Source organism: Nannobrachium achirus (assembly GCF_963921795.1).
Source record: "Nannobrachium achirus genome assembly, chromosome: 17".
Lineage (NCBI taxonomy): Eukaryota > Metazoa > Chordata > Actinopteri > Myctophiformes > Myctophidae > Nannobrachium > Nannobrachium achirus.
The window spans coordinates 47892076-47913900 of NC_137824.1; the positions used below are offsets into that span (position 1 = coordinate 47892076).

Below are 21825 nucleotides of genomic sequence, written 5' to 3' on the forward strand. Positions count from 1 at the left end.
AATAATACCGATTTTGATTTGAGAACCTCCTCCACTCTGTCTCTGAGCCACCCAAGGCTGAGATGAGTTCTGGGATGGAGTTTAACCATTAACCAAACTAATTTATTTTAGGATATGCAATTTCTTTTTTAGGATCTGTCGGGATGTTGTTGACCCTGGACGTGCAGGCATAATCAAAATGACATTTCCTCCCACCAACTATGCTGAAAATCAAGCAAACCCAGCCTGACAAGCTTGCCCAGCCTAGTAATATGCAGCTAAACGAGACTAACAGAACACTAGACGTGGGTGGGTGGACTGGCTGCCACAGGCACAACGTTCCTCCGATCCATAACAAACTTGGCACAAACACTGTCCAGGGGCCCCTGCCTTGGCCTGTCTGCCTGCCACAGGTACACCGTCGCTCCAATCCGCACCAGTTTACAGACAGACCCTGAACAGTGTTTGTGGCAAGTTTGGTGTGGATCTGTGCACCCTTAAGACATTATTGAATCTGGAGTGTTGAAGGTTTTCTGCTTTGTTGCAGTTATTTCTCCCAACCCTAAATGACCATACATGTAATTTAGATAGCAGTTTTTAGTAGTTTTTTGATTTTATAAAGTTTTGACTTAATTTGTGCTTGGTCTACTTAAGTTTTTCTTAGACTACTATTTCTATGCATTCTATGCATTACTATTTTATGATGATGCATCTATTCATGTTGATGTATTGATTATTGTAAGTCACTCTGGAGTGTCTGCTTAATGCCTAAATTGTAAATTCACAGGATTATTGTGAAAAACATTTCTCTGAAATTATGTTTTTTTTGTTTTTTTGTTCCATTTTTCATTTAAGTGCTTGTTCATATTTGGTAGCCAGGCTGCCTCTTGTTTGACAGTTTGGTTGAACGGGAGCGTGTCGCTGTTACTACATCTTTTCGACACCCGACTCTAACCCTCACCCTAACCCTAACCTCCGTGGAGTGAGTCGCTAACCCTCCGGTCGAAATGATGGTCGTTCGAAAGAGCACGATTTCCCCTGGTTGAACTTCCTATAAACCAGATTATTAAGAAGTTTCCTCTTTTGTTTTTATTGATGTAATTCAATTAATTCATATACTGACAGATGGATATGGACAGGTATTTGCTAGAGAAAAATAAAGCTATCAGTATGCTATTTATCATTCAGGGTTAATGATGTTCCCAACTACCCCACAAGATAGTTACACATACTTTGTGCCATGTAGGTTTAAAAGTTGTTTAGGACAAATTAAATTTTATACTCTGCAGCAGCTACTATGTGGAATGGTTTGCCTGCAGGCATCAAGTCATGGCTGCTGAATACCAGTTGATACTGATTATACATGTTTTGTATGTACTCTATGTCTGTTTTGCTTTACTCTGTACCTGGCTACTCTGTTGGGATGGGATTGTGGAATTTGGATTAAGTGATATTATTCTTTTCATAATGCTTTCATATAGCATTAGAAAATCAGATCCGTTTCGTTTAATGGCTAGAGATACTGTGTACCAATCTGCATGATTTTTGGACAAAATCTGTAGCAGGGCCAGACACCCCCCCCCCCCCCCCCCTCCCGCCTGCGCGCACACACACACACACACACACACACACACACACACACACACACACACACACACACACACACACACACACACACACAGCTGGTTGAACATGTTGCCTCATGCTAGATGCAGAATAGATAAGCCTCATGCTAGATGCAGAATAGATAGTAGATACACCATAAAAATGCTAATATACAGCATACGATTTGTGAAAGTGACAAACGGGCTTCACAGTTATGTCAGGGGTGTTCATATGCTAATGGTGAAGCAATTTCAGATCAATTGCTCCAGCCACTGAGGAGAAATGCTGTGACAGACACTCAGACAGACACTCAGACAGACAGACAGACAGACAGACAGACAGACAGACAGACAGACAGACAGACATTTGGAAAATTATAAGTTTGATGTAGGCCATTGGCCTACATTTTATAAATAAATAAATAAATATGCATGTTTGTTTAGGTTTTCATGTTTTTTGGTAACACATTTTTTATATCTTATTTAAGAGCTTAGGTTGTATTATTTGAATATAAAAATGTTTCAATAAATCTCATTGGACACTGTGCCAATTCTATTTAGTCTTGCTTTTTTGTTTTGTCATATAGTAGATCTTCTCTTTTCATTTTGAACATTTGTTTAACTTAAGTTTTCTTTAACCCCAGATGACCTTTTCTCGTTGTCTTGCTGGTAACATTTCTAACTTTGGTCAGGTGATGACGGCCAGCTGCATCAGATGTTGTTTGCTACAGAGATTTCAGGATGATAAATCACCTGACATGGTGTAAGAGATCTTACACTCACCTCCAGGATATTAGCTACCTTCAGTTTGACAAAGAGTCCTGAAGTGAAAAGCCCTTCCGAGGACCAGAAAAAAACATAACTTTTTTTCTCATCTATTGTGTTTTGATATTTTTGTATTCCGCACTAGAGTTATGTTCCCTTGTTGTCCCTTGAGGTAAACTATTGATCAAGTTATATATTCTTATTGAAATATCCTTTAAATTGAATAAATAGAAAAGAAGTAGCTATCAGTCTACAATGTGATCGTATTCCATATGATAAACAATTGAGCAGCAAAAGAGCAATACAATTGCTGTTCAATGTCACTAATTGACCTGATGTAACACTTCACTTCTGACTAACCACGTGATTTTGAATGTCAGAGAAATGCCAATAGATTCTCCTCATGAGACAGTCCCTTTACTAATTGTTTGTTTAATGCTTGTTGTTAAACACCAAATGACGTAGAACCCAATGTAGCAGTGCCATATGTCCTCAAACTCTTTGTACCCCAGAACAGGATATCATCAATGATGACATGTTCCTCCACCGGGTGTGGATGAACAGCCAATCACACAAAAAATAGTGTTAGACATATAAAGCATCTTACCTTGTTCGACAGCCCACTGATTGCTCTTGGAGAGTAAACATTTGTTAGGGCCCTCTGTACAAGCAGAGATATGCTCTGTCTGAATTGACAGGGTCTCCAGAAATGCGTCCATGACGACTGGGCCATCACGTCAAAACCATTATGGACAAGACTGGCAGTGATGATAATGTATTGATCACACTGTGATGGATGGGTAAGGACCATATAAAAGAGAGGTTCCTTGCTGTGGCTGAGGCAGTCCAGATCTGGTCCTCCTAAAATATTGTCACCATGTTCTCTATAGCACTGTTCTACCTTTTAGCAATGATTTGCTCTGCAAGGCCACGTGCTATACCGCTATACCCAGACTCCAACTTACCCCAGACAGGTAGGAGGAAATCATTTTGCATTTTTTTATTATATTAATTTCAAATTTTAATTTTATTGTCAGTACTGGTTTAGGTCAAATCTTATGGCCTGTTCCTTAGAAAGCTACATTTCCTTATGTCAGGAGGTATAGAGATATTGGTATAAACTGTGGTTCAGCAGCAGTTCTAGTTTATTGAGTACAATATTCCTTTAATTATTATTTGTGGCAGTTTTTCCTGTAAGATAAGGGCCTCCGGAGACCCTTGGTGCACTATGTTGGTAGCTGACAGCAATAGTATTACAGCAGTCACAGGTCTGATGAGGCTGATGTTTTCTCTCAGCAGACTTCATGCAGAAATTAGTGGCAGAGGTGGAGGATGGAGAGACGTCAGAGAACACAGCACAGGGGGACCGGAGAGAGTGGAATAACCTATATCCTCTGTTGATACAGCCTGAAAGGGATACTTGGAACAAAGGTGAAGAGCAGGGCAGGCCGGGTATGGTACACACTAAGGTTATTGCCATTTGAATGGTCACTTGTGATATTCAACTTCACCTAATTGTTTTTAAGGGACTAAAGATTCAGTGCCACAGGATAGATATCCCGACAGGGTAAGTCTGCTAATCATTGACTGTAAAACATGTTTTTAATAGTATCTGAAAAGCATCAATTAGACAAATGTTTACCTTGTGTGCGTATTTCAGATTGATGACCTGAAAGAAGTGGTCTTAAAGTTGGCAGCAGCTGACAGGCTCCGCTCTCAGGGTTTCCTTAGATCAGAGCAGACCTTGCCCAAAACCAACAAGAGAGGTAAGCTATTTTGGCTGCAGCCAGCCATGTGCCACACCTTCAATTTAGACATAAAAGTAAGTTCAAACAAAAGCAGCATCCTATATCAACATCAAGTCAACAATGTCCAAGCCCTGCAAGATGATATCCCAGCATTTATTATTAGTATTATTATTATTATTATTACCCTTATTAGTTATTATTGCTATGTAGAGTATCTGTTAAGTAACAGGGGCCATCTCATCTCTCCAGCTCTTTAGTGCAGAGGAACTACATTTTCAGGTTGGGATACCAATTTCAAACAACTCATACAGGATACAGGTGAAAGTGAAATGAAAAATTATGAAAAAAGAAATTAGACAAAATTGGTAACCAACCTGAAAATATATTTTCTGTTTACTAAATCAGACCACCACTGGTCATCAAATTATTGGCTTAGGAATGTGAATGCGACAAAAACAAATTCAAGGCTTCACAGGGTGTGTAATGGATAGAAAATACGTTTTAACCAAAAGAATACCACTATCCGCACATTTAATACAGGTTGCTTACGGTTGAATCAGTGCTTGGATGTATTGTATAGAATATACATTTATCGAAATTCTATGTATTGTCTTATCTATATGCTGCTGCTGCTGCTGTGTGTGTGTGTGTGTGTGTGTGTGTGTGTGTGTGTGTGTGTGTGTGTGTGTGTGTGTGTGTGTGTGTGTGTGTGTGTGTGTGTGTGTGTGTGTGTGTGTGTAGGTGTGTGTGTTTCTGTAAATATTACAAACACACTCTGTGTGTGTTTCTATGCCGTATACAGGCTGTGAAAACAAATCACCCCATAGGACAATGCAGTTTAATCTAATCTAACATCCGTTGGAAGAAATGCACATAGAATATATTGATGTAAAGCATTCAGCATTCTTGGCACAATATATTTTCTATATATTTTCTTTCTTTCTGACTGATGCCTTTTCTTTTATCTCCTTGGCAGCCTGTTTCTGGAAATACTGTGTGACAAACTAAGAACTACGAAGGACGATTAGAGGCATTTCTGGTTGCGTTAACTGGTTGCAAACATCTTCACTCTCCACGATCATCGTTGTGTTTCAAATTTGAATATCCATCTTATACTGTGTAGATTAAACCTTGTTTTATACATATTACCCAGAATTATTATTATTATTATGAATAGAAAATATATTTTTCTGTGCATTGAAATAAAGATGGATATCAATATCACACATTATGATCCGATGATACTGAGTTATTGATTTACACTGACTTATGACAATACATTATTTTAAGGCAATTATGGAGAAAGAGAGTGAGAGAGAAAGAGATCATGCTTACAAGAGACATTTTATTATGCAATATTGTGAATAAAACTATACAGTTGATGTAGTACTGTATTAGTCATACAGGGTACAATACAGAGTTTTATTGTCAGTTTTACATTAAAAAAAGACCATGAACTGTTCTGAAGGTTGCTGCAGCTGGTGGTTTGAATCACAATGGCATAATCATATACTATTTTAATAAGGGTGTTTTGATGTAAAAATATATATATTTACACTATAGACAAAAAGATTATAATTGCACACATGGCATAAAAACATAAATTTTCTTTTTTCAAAGGAAGCCATTTTAATAAATAGTCTATACTTGCATTCATCCTGCTCTATTCTATTTCATCCTTCCCGCTATTAAAGGTTGAGTTTGGGTGTAAAGACAACTGATTTTTAAGGTGTTCTCCTTGGTATTTTGTCTTGTAGATTTCAGCACTTTGCTCAGATTGCAATGTGCCAGACACTTGGGGAACACATGAAATGACATTGGTTTATTATCTCTTGTTGGTCACACTGAGGTAAGCCTTCTCAATCTCTATGTTGGCTGGACATGTCTGGTTGAACTCCTCTCTCTCGTAGGCATTCTGTAGGTACCGCCACACACCTGTGAACTGGACTGGAATGTCAAAGTCACAATACTTCTTGGCAGCAATCTAGAAAGTAGGGGGGAAATAAATTGTGATATTATTTCAGAGTGCATTAGATCACAAGAAATAGGGTGTTTGGGTACAGTTTCATCTGACACTGTGACACACTAACCCTGACAGTAATTAACTGATAAAAACAATGACATGCCTGAATGGCTTGCTGCCTTATTTATGCACATCCAATCCATTGAGGATAGTTGAAAATATGTATTTTTTGTTTAGCATTTTCCAGCTATTACAGAACAGTGTCTTATGTCCTTGTTTAAAGGGACATTCCTCTTTAAAAAAAAAACATGTTTGGTCATTTTATTGTCTAATCAAGCTTTTGTGAACAACCTGGACAGATTTCTATTTGCTTCATTCAGTATTTAGATATTTGATATTCATTTTATCAGTATGTCCGGGCCCCTCCCATACACACCCATTGTAACTTCAAACTCCAATTTAACCATGATAAAGTCATCAAAAACACCCATTATTCTTTCTGGTGACTCATACTACCCTCCTAACACGTGAAAAAATCTGTCCAGGTTGTTCACAAAAGCCTGATTAGACGATAAAATAAAAACAAAAGTATATATTTTTTTTAGTGGAAATTCCCTTGGCTTTAACTATATGTTGCACTACATCTGGTATATGTCCTCAATAATTCACAGCAGCAGCTTACTCACAACTAGGCCTATACCCGAGTAAAAGGCATCTCCAAGGAGCATACCGGCTCACCTTGATGACATGTAGTTTGGGTAGGAGGTTGCAGTCAGCTAAGGTTAGGCGGTTGCCATCAAGAAACTTCCTCTTGGAGACGGTGATATTTTCTCTGGAGTTGTGGTCGATCTCCTCGGGCAGGGGTGCGTTCAAGTAGACATCCAGACGCTTAAACTCCCGAAGCAGGTTTTTCTCATGGACTGGTAAGTCAGCAACACATTGGCATATGAGTTGATAGGCTTTCATTTTTTAATTCAATGTTGACATTCATAGCAGGGATGGTAGGTCTATATTTTGGGAATTTTGTTTTAAAATGTTCAAAAAACGTTCCATTATCTTGCATCCAATTGAGATGATCAGAGGTTAATGCATTAAGTGCAATAATGTCGGTGGATTGTGCCAAACTGAACTTACCACTGTTATTTGGACTGTTCTTGATGAAAGCAGAGAACTTGGCAAAAATGTCAGCACCCACATCAAAGGATTCTTTGTTAAGCGGGCTTAGATGAGGATACCTGTGGATGAGATGGGAGGTGATGGGAGTAAACAGGAAAAAGCTGGTCCTGATTCAAAAATCAGCTTTTACCTGGAGGCCAATACTGTTGAACAAAGAACTATAACAAAACAATAACAATAAAAAAAAAAGTAAAAATAGATTCAGAGACATTCAGAGACAAAAATAGACATTCAGAGTTTTTATCTTATTTTGTATTTCTTAAAGGAAGTTTTTTTTTAATACAGAACTATACAACATCATTTTGTTCTCTAATGAATTACATCTCTGGTGTAAAGTTTGTGAATGACAATAAAAAAGTCACCTGAACTGAATGAAAACAAGGAAACAATTCACATGAGTTTCAGGACAACGGATAAAGCCATCAATACCTGGGAGGTGCAAGTGTTTGCTCTAGAAACTCCTCGATCTTAATGAAGTCTGTTTTGAGGGTGCCATTGTAGAGGAGGAAAGGAGGGTTGGCTCCAGGTGCCAGATCCTTAAGTTCTGCTGGTTTCCTGGAGAACACAGACAGTCCAGTGAATGGAAGGTGGTGAAAGGGAGGTACCGTATAAAGCATTGGCATGTATGAATACGTAACCATTCAGTTCCATCTAGCATATCAATGTCAAGATTGTCAACATCAGCAATGTCCTTATGGATTTAGTGAAGAATGCAATTGCTATCTACAGTAAGTTGTCAAAATGAAATGTGGCATTTTGGATTAATGAATTTAACATTGCCTGTTGATTCTGTTAATAAAACACACTAAGGTGGGAGTGGCTGCTGGTTTGAAGGGCTCCATATGTTTGTAATCACTGAATTATCGGCATCCTTTCAATGTTTTCTGATCTTATTTGCTTGCAGGTAATGGCCATGAGAATTCACACAATAAAAGAAAGGTGTTTGTTCAATAGCAACACAGAGCTCTTTGTAAAGTTTCCAAATGCTTTGGGTTTACCCTCCTCCCCCTGTTACGCCCAGTGAGTAATACTACCATTAACAAGTAGAAATGTGTTGGTTCTTCATAAAAAACTCCCTATTAGTCCAGTCACTTCATAATAGGGCACTTTGTGAAACTGCCTTCAGCCAGATGCTCAGGATGTTTTCTTAGAGAAGAAGTGTACTTACTTCCTCATGTCAACTGTGGTCACCGTGAACTTGACTCCTTTGAGCCAGAGCACCATGAAGAGCCTTTGGCAGAAGGGGCAGTTCCCCACATTCTCACCATCATGTCCGGCCTACAGAATAAAAACAAAAATCAACACAAGAGAGCCAGGCTTCAGATGACATGGTGACTATTGCCATTAGAACACATTTAGCCCATATTCATATGAAAATGTTTCTTCTACATATGGCCTGTTTCATCCAACAAAGCTATCCTACAAAAAGATATTGAAGGACTGATTGATTGATTGAAGACTTTATTAGAAGTTTGCATAGGAAAAGGCACAGTTTCATGACGGTACAGTTCACTGGTACAAGGTCTACTAAAAGGAGATCCTAGAAAAGACTAAGTCTAAACAAACAGTAAGTATATACAAAGAAGGGGCAGGGGAGGGTATAGGGCTGGGCTAGGTCTTTTTTTTTTTTACCAGTTGCGAACGGCTGCTGCCTGTAAGTGGTTTTTCAGGGCAATTTTAAAGGATGCTAGGGATCCACACTCCTTTATGGCCTTCGGTAAGGCTTTCCACATTTTGGTGGTATAGCAGAAGAATGAGTTTGACCCTTTGTTGGTTTTGACCCTGGGTTGAAAGTGATCTGTGGCGCTGCCTCTGGTGTTGTAATTATGGACATCCTTAACGTTTATAAAGTATTTTGACAGGTACTTCACTTGGGTATCATAGTGGTGTAGTGTATCTTGTACACCAGGCCCATTGCAAGTTGGACCTGTTTGGGAAGATATTTTAAGGACTTTTCCAAGGAAATGAAAAGAGGGCATTGTGTTTGAGAGGAAGCTAGCTAACAGAAACATTCCCTCTGCCAAAACGCATCACATGACACATATTAACTCCTGTACCACCATAACATTGACATGACCTGATATATGGTATAATTTTGTTGTATATTAGTTTAGGTCTATAGTCTAATGGTTATTGGATGTCAGGTTTAATCATGTATGTTCATTGTACATAGAGAATAATCTGTATTCAAGTGATATTATATGTTTGCAGGTTGTAATAAGCATCTGATATTTTCTATTTACAAGGCACACTGCACTGTGGAATTATTTCTGTGAAATTTTTTATCACAGTCATCTAATAAACAATCCACAATTTTGCATGTGAACAATTAACCACTCCACGTTGTGTATTTGTTTATGTGTTTTTGTGATGAATGACTATTTTTGTGCATGTGTCTGATGTGTGTGTGTGTGTGTGTGTGGGTGTGCCTGTTCCAGACTGGAGGCCATGGGGGCTGTGTGTGTGTTCCGTTCTCCTTCTGTACATGTGAAGATAAGGTGGCCTCCAGTGTCTGTTGTGTCAGAGTTCACAGATAAAAAGCCACTCTGACCCTCACTAGGGATACACACACACTCAGGAGTTTACTGTGCATACTCCTCGTGTGTTGTATTCGGTATCAGTGGATGATACCCACCCATGAAAAGCAATGTTATTCCCTGACTGATGGTTGCCCACAGAGAAATGCCAGAGCTCTGCCCTTTTACAATACTAAGTCCTGATAAGTGAGTCACAAATCTGATTGTCAGTGTTTGTCAAGGGCTACTCTCGTTGATAGCGAGTGAGTGAGCAATACACAAATAGGCAACATCATCTGCATATTTCACTTTCAGTCATATTTCTTTTGTTAAGTTGTACTGCATTTCATTGCAAATTAATTAATTTGAAGGATACTTTTTTCTCCCACTATGTTTTCTTTGTTATAGCAGGCTATTTTTCACCACCCTTCCTCACTGTTTATCCAGATCTTGTAAAAAAAAGGGATTCATCTGGCCTGGGCGGCTATAGCGGTCTGTGACGCGGGTTCGACTCCCGATCCCGACGACCTTTGCTGCGTGTCACTCCCCTCTCTCTCTCCCCATTTCCTGTCATTTTACTGTTCCCTATCAATAAAGACGGAAAAAGAAAAAATATGAGGGATAATTGTACTCACCTTTATGAAAAGCTCAATGCTCGGGTCTTTGTCAGAGTTCTGTCGGAGTGCCATGGTGTCCCAAAAACAAGCCGAAATATCCTGTCACCTCAATTGTCCAAAACTTCCACACAGGACTGGAATAGAATGTAATAGATTGTTATATGTGACTGACTGCTGTGGACTGAAAACCAGGGTTCTCAGGAGATGGCCTTACTGCCAGTGTGTTTTGTCTGGCTTCTCTGAGCCTATCGCTCTGAGCACACTTCACAAGCCAGAGGAGAGGGAGGGCCTCCTAGAGAATGGGCGGGGTGCGCACTTTTATATATACCCTGTGCCAAAATGTATGAAGAGAGCTTAAAATAGGTCCTGCTGCAACACATTGTTAGTTAAACAATATTGCCGCTATCACCATGTGACTCAAACGACACATCATCCATTTTGAGTCATCCCATTCAAATATTAAATATGGAGTTTTACATATTGAAGGTGCAGATTATTCTCATCCGCAATTTACTTAATATAAAACATCTACAGTGGTTGAAAGAACACTCTGAACCAACGTATAGAGATACCTAATTCAAATTTCAGGGCAGAAGAAATAAGCAGCAAAGTGAATTTGCTCACTCAACTCACTTTGAATTCACTGGTTATGGTAGACAGTGGTGTAAAACGTAGACTGGCTACGCAGAGGAGTTTTTCTCGTTAAACACTGATCAATAGTTACATATTTGTCATTTATTTGATCACACGCCCCCCTCTTAAGCCCATTCAACTTCTATTCAGACCCCATGTCAGGATGTTAGACTCATTGAAATCACACGTTGCTGCTTCTGGTGTCTGATATTGACCTTCTAAATTAATTATTATTATTATTTTCATTAAAAAAGAAAGAAAAAAATATGTATTGCTATATAATATGTTTATATGATGATGTATGAATTAGCCTTTAGTTTAGTTAAGTGTATTTGAAAAGTAATAACAATAAAGTCCAGGTATAAAGTATCTGTGTTAGAAAATCTGGTCAGCTATAAATGACCAGGTTGTTCTGCCCTATTCTTTGAAATCATGTGATTATTTGTGGGTCAGTGGGTGTTTTATTAACACATCTGGTGCCAACCCCGAGTTTCCCGAGTTTGAAAAGGTACTACCGCTAATGTATTAGGCATGATCGCGAAATTGCATGTTTAACCCCCATACCAACCCATTCTTTCAAACATGGCAGCCATGTTTGTTTACATCTGAAGAAAACATAATGGCTGATAAATCATGAATGCCTGAACGGATTTCCAAGTGGATTTTTTTGTTTGAAAGCTGTGAACAGTGTGCACACACGTGGTGCATCATCTAGGCATGGGCGTGCACTTTTTACACAATTGCGCAATTACATGGAAGTCTATGGTAACCATGGCAACGTGGGACATTGAAGAGAAAAAATCATAGCAACATAATATTAAGTTGTGACTGATCGTTGCATCATTGGGTGGGAAGCCCCCTAACTGCTGGTCCTTTGGGTATAAAGAGGAAATAGTTGTTCGAGGGTTCTTCCCTCACTCAGGAACACTTTTAAGAAAATAAAAGGTTGTTACTCAAACTGTTTGAATTGCAAAAGATTTATAGTGTTTTGTCTTTATGGCTGACTGATTATTGAATGATTAGGCAATCCATTTCAAGTGAATAATTTAAAGCTGCTATTTTTCAATTTTTTTAATCTTGAAAATGTGAGAAGAACTACTGATTTAGAGGCATTTGTAGAATCGGCCTCAAGTCTTAATGGGTTAAATCTGTATGTGGTAATTGCGACCTACTATCAGAACCGTCACAGCTTGTCGTATATGTCCGGACGGGTTACGCCTGACACTGTGTTTCCCCTGACACATCACTGTGACATCACAGGTGACATCACAGTGATGTCAGATACTAAGAGCAGGGATCTCCATATATGGGCATAAAAGGGATTCTGTTAGGGATCTTCATATATGGGCATACAAGGGATTGTATCCCAGATGATGCCCTGTTAGGAGAACCACACTAACAGAATCCATATATGGCCAAGACAGATGGCCAAGACAGATGGTGTGACCTCGCCCTTTAGGGCGAGGTTGCTTTTCACCCTTAGGCGTCTTACTGGTACAATATAACTAGAGAAGTATGCTCCTTGGAGGTTGGAGCTCAGTTCTCCGCCAGACAGGTTCCCTATACCCAGGGTAGTGTCAGCCATGAGGTGCAGCCATCAGTATATGAGGAAGCTGCGGGGAGAGCCAGTTGTGAAAGCCAGATGTGTATATTGCAATAATAAGGGGGACTTTCGTTTCCTTCTGCTGTGGTTTTCTTTGATAGACTGTGTAATTCCAGTAAATGGCAGGGGGGAAGGTCATTGTTATGCCACAGTGTGGACACGGTTCAAGAAACACTCACCTTCCAAACAGGCCAAGATAAGACACTTATACCCTGAGGACCACAGTGGAGACTTGCTGAAGGACAGAAGAGTCTGCTTTGAATTATCAGCCCAAGTGGATGATGGGAATTTCCATCACAGAAATGGAGAATGAAATCAAAAGAATTTACTGAAACATGCAACAAATCTTGGAAATTAAATGACGAACAGAAGTCGAGCCAGAAGGAAACCCAGCTCAGACAGTCCTGCTAAAGCATCCTCCTCTTCAATCTCACATGTCTGCAAAACTGGGAGGTTATGAGCTGAACATGTGCAATTATCAAATACCTCCTCCCTCTTCCCCCTTCACTCTACTCCCCTCTCCAAGCCAATCATATCGGGGAGCTTTGTGGAAGTATTAGTCATTATGTACAATGCCTTTAGTAAGTGAATGGAATTTTAATGGACAAGTTGTGGGAGTGTCATGCTGTTACGCACAAGATGAAAATGTGTCATACCTTTTCTTTTATCGGGTCAGATGTGTACAGAACATTCTGATCAGGACTGTTTACCATATCAACCTAAAGTAGGGGACATCTTGGAGTTGTTGTTTGATTTCTTTGATGCAATTTGTATTTATATTGTTTATTTATACTGTGCCATTCAGATAGGTATAAAATTATCTTTAATGGCCTTTTCATATCATCATTGATAACATCCGCACCCTACACGGAGCTCTGCACTCACTCAGCAGTGCATGTTAGCTTCCAGTGTTTGGTTGTTATGACGACCAGGATTGAGAAAGACAGCGCATGTAAAGGGGAAATGAATGATCAAATCATAGAATTCTTTGGTTACATTGAAAACATTGTTAGGATGTCATGAAAGTGAAATTCTCTCAGTGTTCCCGGAAAAGACAAACATCAGCAATGGAAAAGTGTGACTTGCCACTGACCTATGTCTTCCCTCTTTCCCTTCCACAGAGGAAAAGGAAAGCCCTATCTCATGGAGATAAATGGTCATATCTCCGCGGGACACACAGCAACTGGAAGTCACTCCCTGAAAAAAGGTACCTTATCTTCACGAACAGGGCCTTTGGTTTTGACATTTAGGCCCATAAGAATAATGACAGTGTCTTGATTTTGCCAATACATACAGAGAGGGCCAAGATTTCACCCCAGAGGAAAATGAGAACATATTTAGTAAACTCCTCTCAGCTGTTCACAGGAGTTGATCAACTACAATTTAATATGTATTTTTCTTTTTATTCTTACATGCTAATACAACATAAAGGTAAACAAATGTCTGTGTGAGCTCTGCTCAAGGCAGTCAGCTGCTTTTGTGGTCACTGGGGGGCTGTTCTTTGGCGAACACAATGGCATCATTGACCCCACAAGACACTCGCACACAGTGGGTCATTAACGCAAGTCATTGCGATTAAACTCTCTGGCGTTATGCAAGGTATGTGCGATGATGGTTCCATGGAGTTTCAACAGGTGCTGCTGTTTTCTGTCTCTTCTCTTGGCTCTAAACATACACACTACACTGTCTGCTCCCGACTTCTCTGGTGAGTGAATTTTGACTTTCAGAATTTCTTAGAAGTATATGAGGCAAAGTCAGGAGGTTGATATGTTCAACTTGGCAGTGCAAATGGTGCAAAGGAAGCTCCTGAAAGACATCAAGCATCCCCTCATTTATCTTCTGCATATCCGGTGCTACAAACAGCTGCGATGGCTCATGCTGAGCCACCAGAACCAGAGGTTAGGAGACTGTTGCTCATGTAAACGTAAATCACCCAGAGCAGGATCAGAATGAGCTATCTCGACATATTGAAGCCAAGTCTTCCCAGGGGTACTTTCAAAGCAATTAACAAAATACACCTGAGATGAATGCATAGGTTTGCATTGTACCGAAGTGCATAACCCTAACCCTAACCCGCTACCCGTGACTTGTAAATAGACTAAGCCCCCATGCTCCCCCCCCCCCCCCCCCCCCCCCTTTTTCTTTTTTCTGCCTTTGTATTTGATGTTATGCTTTTGAAATTGATATTATCCTAGATAAAGTACTATGTTCTATCCGTCTGTCTTTCAATGTTATATGAGATACTTAAAGTGTGGTTCCTGTGGAAATAAGCCTCGGCTTTCTAGGATGTCATTTTAGTTGACCTTGTACCAGTGATTTGTACTGTCATGAAACTGTACTTTTTTCTATTGCAAACTTCTAATAAATTCTTCAATCAATCAATCAATCAATCAATAGTACCAACATATAGCCTACTAGAAAGCTTTTGGTGGATGTATTGTGGACACAGTTTGCTGACATTTTTATGATAATGCTGATTTGTTCCCACAGGACAGAGAACCATGCCGTCTCTGCGAGTATGACAATGCGTTAGCCATTATCAATGATACCTCTATTGTCAACAATGCAGCCCAGATGTCTATTCGACCCTGATAAAGATCTGCATCTGTGTATGTCTTAGAGTTCTAATAATAGTTCATTGTGAGTGAGTGCCTGGTACCCTGGTGCACCCTGAAGCTGCCACTGAGCCAGGAAGACGTGTACACACAAACACACGTAGGGGACAGGAACGACAGGAAGTGCAATGGGAGGGGAGGCTTAGATGACCGTTCACTGTCTATATTTACTTGGCCCAATGCGTTTGTAATCCATGAGGACAAAATTGTCTTGGAGAACTGCGCCCAGTGCTTGGGACACCACCCACTTGTCAACCAGAGCAGGGAGGGGGAAAATAAGCTTCTAATAAATGCTCAAAAGTGTGCCTTATTAAGAACAGAGTCAGTCAATTATTCCCGGTTTAGTTAACATGTCAGTAAGTAGGTTTAATTGTAATACATTAAAACATAAGATCACGCTTTTAGTTATGGATTATGTCACGGTGCACTTCTGCTTCTATAGATATGATTCAAACACAACTGATATGATGAATAGGGCCTACAGTATATTCTGATCTTGAGTTAAATGACACATTAAACCACTCCCATTCAGATTAGATAAGAATGTGTTGGTTTTATCAGTGCCATATTATGCTCTTATCATTTGGATTACATGCACGCTGCCTTTGCATCAGAGAGGACATTATATTACAATGCTGAATCTGTTAGTGATTTCCCTCCTCTTTCAGTCTTTGATTCATAAAATGTAAAACACACTGAAATCCTACCATTACACCACCAAAAACACAATCACACCTATGATCGGTATTACATTTGCACCAACTTGTGTTATCTTCCAGTATACCTCCACAGAATTCTGAAGAACCACACCACCCATGCCTGTGATGGGGCCACACTCCTCATCAAGTGTCCCTCAAGGACATCTATAGCCGTCCTATCAGCATTCTATGGACGACGTGTGCCAAGTCAACATTTATGCCCCTCCGCTAACACAACCACACCTGGGGAGGACGACACTGAGTGTACGTCTTCCATTGCTATGGAGGTAACCATCATCTGATGATCTGATGTCTGCATGTTATGAAAACGAAGCGCTTCATCTATCTACCTCACAATTACGGCTGCATCTATTGATTATTTAAAATGTTGATATTTTTGAAGCGTTGAAAGCCGCTTCCAATGAGTGGCTTTGTCTGTCCCGTACATGTTTTTTTGAGGATTCCCATAGATTCTCAAGGAGTGGCAATGTCTGTCCCGTACCGTACATGTCCCGTACATGTTTTTTTGAGGATTCCCATAGATTCTCAAGGAGTGGCAATGTCTGTCCCGTACATGTCCCGTGCATGCAGAATTGAGGATTGGTCAAGCTTCACATGACAATTTGGCCCTCCTGACAAAATCATTCATTCATTCAGAATTCATAAAAATATAGAACTAAAGCACATAGAAAGTATAGATCTAGAACACAGAATGTATAGATCTAGAACACATAGCTCTAGAAGACATAGAATAAAAATTCACTGCTTCACTTCGAACCGAGGTTTGATTTTTTAATCATTGTCGAAAATCTATAAAAGAAAAATGATAATCGATTGAAACGATTAGTTTGATTAAATGTTGAACTCTTACAGTAACAAAATGCTTTCAAGGGCGAGTAGTGGACGAGATAAATCAAAACTGCGTGACAGCTAGTGGTTATGTTTTCTTGTCCTTGCAGAAAGTAGTTTCAGAATGTCAGGATCGGCGCTCCTGTTATATCCCTGTCATTAGTCCAGTGTTTGGACAAGACCCCTGCCCACTCACCAGCAAATATCTCCTGGTTTCCTACAAGTGCCGTCCAGGTATATTCATTATGGTTAAAATCATATAACCAGGAAGCTGTTTATAATAGAGGGTATGCGCATGACATCATCATCATACCTGGAAGTTAAGCGGGAACGCCTACTGGGTGGCAAAAACTACTTTCTGGCCTTGACAGCCCATACATCCAAACAGAAAAGTCCTATCTGATTGCATTAAACGAGGTTAAACGATGTTAAATTCACTTTGCCACTCGATTTGCCATTCACTTTATGCATGCGCAAACCCTCTATAATGACTTCAATTATTTTATATGCCCATGTGATATTTTAGATTATTTTTATTATTTAATTTTCAGAGCACCATCGTACACGTTTGGTGTGTGAAAATGAGCGCCTGAGGCTGGCATGCAAGAATGACACTGTCTTGGCTATCTACTCTGCCACCTTTGGACACCTACTACATGGAAGTCCCAACTGCCCTCAGGAAACTGCCCCACATGTTGACATGGGTCTGAAACTCTAATACATGGCGCTTAAGTGCCATCTAGTGGTCAAAGTACCAATTTAATTTAATACCTGTTCTAATGTTGGATATCAGTGCTTTGTATGAGATTAACAACTTCAAATCATTTATCTTCTTCAGAGTGTCTGTCCCCATCAGCCATGAGGAAGGTCTCACGAAAGTGCCATGGCAGAACTAACTGTTCAGTGTTGGCAGACACTCTAACCTTCGGGGACCCCTGCTTCCCTGGCACCAGGAAACACCTGCGAGTGTCCTTCACTTGTGGTAATTGACACACACGGCACAGGGGGGGTGTTACTGTTTGTGAGCAGTGGTGGACAGAAACAAAGTACATTTACTTCAGCATTTGTACTTTACTGGGATTTTTATACAGCAATGCATTGATATCAAACAGGGGTGTCGCACCAAATTCTGGGCTCTGGGTACAAGTATTCACTGCGGGCCCCCCATGCATGTTCTTCATAGGGGGAGAGGGTTTAACCCATTTAGACTGGGAACGCATTATTGTGTGCTTTAACTATTGAAAAATAGCAGATATACAAGCTCACAGCGCGGCAACGAGTACCGAGCTTGTAGATCTGCTATTTTTGAAAAATCGTGAAAAGTCTTTGAATATTTCAAATCTTTTTTGTGAAAACCTATGTTTCTATGTCAGTGGTGCTCACACTTTTTCATGTCAAGGACCCCCAAAATGATATGTATTTGGCCACAGACCCACATCTCAAAATATTTAGTTCCAGGGACTCCCCAGAAGCAAAATTTGAGTTACAAATGTTTGCCTAAAAAATACATACATTCAAAGATTTGCACACATTTTCATGACTTTAAAAAAAATAGCAGAATAAGATATACAAGCTCGCAGCGAGGCACTATTTTTCAATAGCTAAAGTATATAAAATAATTAGGGCCCCTCCACCTTGGGCCCTAGTGACTCAGTCCCACTCCCCCCCCCCCCCCTTGTGATGCCCCTGATATCAAAAATATGTACATACTGTTCTTTAGAATTCTTAAGTATTTTTAAAATCAATACTGCAGTATCACTCACTCAAGTACAAATTTGGCATTGCAGCTTTCACTGTTTGTGAAGCAGCATGGTTTGTTGCATCAGGTCTTATCATGTGCAAATCTTACATTATTTCCTTCAGTGCCTCGATACCTTCTCGAGGATGTGGGTCGTGGGTCCACGGATCCCTTCCTGATCTCTGACTACACGCATGGTAAGAACAAGACAGAGTATCCACCATTTAGTAGCGTGTAGACATTCACCGGCTTCTGAGCCCAGCCCCCTCTCACCTGCAGGCGGATGGTACACTGGCCCCAACTCCAGGCCTCAAAACGTGCTCTTGACCAACTCTCTGGAGGTCTTTGAAAAAATTATGGGTATGTGTACGCAACTACGCACTGACTCCTGCAGATGTCTTGTGGCTCCCCCTATTCAACAGAAAACATGGGTCTTACATGTCCTATGAGCCAACCCATGAGCAGGGGTCATCAATATGTCCATACACAAATGTGTGCATGGCAAAGACTTTGCCTTGTCCGTGGCAAATCTTTGATTTTCTGTTTTACACACCATGTTCTTATTTTAATCATATTACCTAATTACTGCAGTCTCCAGGTTTTCTTTACAATATGTATGACACTGATTTACTATGACATTATGGCACATTATGAGTCCACTAGTACTAGTGGTTCTCAGACATTTTATTTTCAAGGACCACCATAATTGCCAGACCCATGAAATGGGTAGGCCTACATAAGCAAATGTCGGTCTGTCTGTCCGGGTTTTCTATACAAAGGGTATATATGATGATGACATGATGATGACATGCCTACAAAAGGCATGATGTCATAAATGATGATGACAGACAGGGGGTCTGGCACAACCAGGTTGACCTGGTCTAGTTGTACACATGGAACCAAATGGACCTGTAACACTCTCAGAACTGCAGACCTGTTATGGTCATTCAGGGCTTTCTCTATATGTGTTTATGGTAATATTATTGTCCGCAAATTTTTGTATGTGTTAAAAAAAAGAAAGAAAAAGAAAAATGTCCACCACAAGCCAACATGGCAATGACCCCTGCTTATGAGAGTTGGGTCTCAAGCCTGTGATCAGGCCGGAATGATTACCTGCATAATTTTTTAGTTTGACCTGTGACCTGCATAAACATATTTCCCTTACAGGTCTCCCAGAGAGAGTGGCTCTGTACTTTGTCTCTGGTATCTGTGGCGGTCTAGTGTTCTTGCTCTGTCTGTTTGGCCTGCGCTCCACAATAGTGAGGGACGTAAAGGGCTTGGCCTCTGACCTGAAGGACGAGTTCAACGCGTCTCGCAGAGGACGCCGGGAGCTCATGGAGGATCTCTACGACGACGACGTCTCAGACACCTCCTCCTTCTGCCGCTTGACCCAGTCCTACCGCATGGCGGACAGCTTCAGTCCATCTGTGACCACCGTGGAGATGGTGGAGCGTGAGTGGGAAGAGCCAAGGAACCTGCCCAATGGAGATATCTGGCCGCATCGAGACTCAAGCCCTTACGCTATTCACAAGATTAAGGCCTTCAGTACCTGAGGGGTTAAAACACCTTAGTGAAGGAAAATCCAAACATTTAGGTTACTGTTAAACTGTAATTGCTTGAACACTGTCTTGTCTTGTCTTGTCTTGTCTTGTCTTGTTTAGTATAGTTGGGCTGTTTTTAAATCCGACTCAGAGTCGTGCCTGTTGTGTGCTAGCCCTAGAATGTCTGTGATCTTACTTAAATTTCATGTATTCAAAATACATTTGGAATTTGTATTTGGAATACATGAAATGTATGTAAGATCACAGACATTCTAGGGCTAGTTGTGCAAGCATGTGTCATCCCCCTCTCTGCTAAGTCTTTTCAGTATTTATACACTACACTACGCTATCCAACAAAAGGCCAAAATAATGTTGACAAACTATTCTTGACATTACATTCAATGGTTTCTCTGTTTGCATAATACATTATTAACTACCAGGTACCCCTAACAGTTAATAGTTGTAAAAGTCACATGGAAGCCTTAACTCCTGCCAGTAGATGGCACTATAACATCATTTATACAGGAATGGAAGGTCCAGTAGTTTTTGGTCTCAGCATCCCTTGAGGTATGGATCATGTCATGTCGTAGGAGTAGCTCACATAGTCACATTTGTACAAAAAAACTCAGTGTAATTTGTCATTGTTAAATAAAGATGAAACTACAGTAGAATCAGAATGACTTTTATGTGTGTCACTCACTTCAATGATTAGGTGGAGCCTGGAGGAGGATGTTGAAATTGAAGCAAATTAAAAGAGTGGTCTTCAAGTTGTTCAGACAGTAGCCTCCAACTACAATGTAGAGATACAGAAAAAAGAAAGAAAATCGCCCTCAACGCCTAGTTGAACTGGCAGCGAGGAGAGCTACAGCCAATTCGGAGTAGGACTGTCCTCTCCTCCACCACAACAGAACAGCGGCATACTTTGTTCTTCGTACTACGGTCGCACACCAAAAGTAGTAAACGAAAACCATGTGGGGACGCCAGCCCTAGGGGCCCGACTAGCTCTTCCCGGTGACGCGATGGACCAGAGCTAGGGCCCGACCACCAGGTTGAGAACCAATGGTCTACTATTGGTCTAAAACTGAAGAGGGAGTGGCGCTGCTGCTGCTGCTGTTGTTGTGCTGACCAAAGTCATGCAAACCTCAGGGAATTCTTTTTGGAGATGATGCCCGGGCTAAAGGCCCATTCCCACTGGGCCAGATAACAGATAAAAAAATGTCTTTCTCCAGATATGTTTCCATTCAAAGTGGATGGTAGATATAGATACAGATAAAAAAAATATTTGCCACAGATAAAAGTATCTGTGGCAAATATCTGTGGTAGATATTTTTTTTTATCTGTATCTACCATCCACTTTGAATGGAAAAAGGGTTAAATTAAGTTTTCAGTAGGCTACTCGCAACACTTTTAAAAACACGCAGCAGAAGAAGGAAATTTTACATAGGATATTATGAAAGTGACACTCAAAAGTGTGAACTTGCTACTGTAGGTTCTTTTAACAGATTAAACTATTAAAATGATTAGGGCTTATCTGTGGATCACAATCATTCATTTTCATATTTCATGATTTTTATTGAGCCAGGGCCAAGAGGTGTCCCTGATTTTCATCTTCAGGAGTTTCGGCATGACTTCAAGCCACTTTCACCCCTGGTTTTGGGCGGCCACCAAAAGAAATCTAGGCCACCAGAATCCTAGAACCGGCCCTGGAGAATGAGATCCCCATCAAGGGGCTGTTAAGTATGACATCATTTTGTAGGCAGAGGAGAATTTCTGCCCCCAG

The 21825-nt window shown here is 40.4% G+C and overlaps 2 protein-coding genes across 2 annotated transcripts; one reads left to right on the forward strand and one right to left on the reverse strand.

The window, feature by feature from the left end:
- Positions 1 to 5421: 5421 nt before the first annotated feature.
- On the reverse strand, positions 5422 to 10589 carry clic2 (chloride intracellular channel 2). Its single transcript, XM_080745702.1, has 6 exons — positions 10387 to 10589; positions 8404 to 8513; positions 7665 to 7790; positions 7194 to 7294; positions 6798 to 6979; positions 5422 to 6080 (listed from the first exon to the last, which is right to left on the reverse strand). Exons 1-6 carry the CDS (start codon positions 10438 to 10440, stop codon positions 5922 to 5924), a joined length of 732 nt encoding a protein of 243 aa, XP_080601828.1. The 5' UTR covers positions 10441 to 10589; the 3' UTR covers positions 5422 to 5921.
- Positions 10590 to 14212: 3623 nt separating this feature from the next.
- LOC308302517 (protein eva-1 homolog C) lies at positions 14213 to 20057 on the forward strand (the record flags this gene model as incomplete). The annotated part of the gene is made up of 8 exons (XM_080746773.1): positions 14213 to 14309; positions 15999 to 16204; positions 16877 to 17000; positions 17318 to 17470; positions 17605 to 17748; positions 18630 to 18701; positions 18784 to 18864; positions 19672 to 20057. 8 exons carry the CDS (start codon positions 14213 to 14215, stop codon positions 20055 to 20057), a joined length of 1263 nt encoding a protein of 420 aa, XP_080602899.1.
- Between the last annotated feature and the right edge of the window lie 1768 nt (positions 20058 to 21825).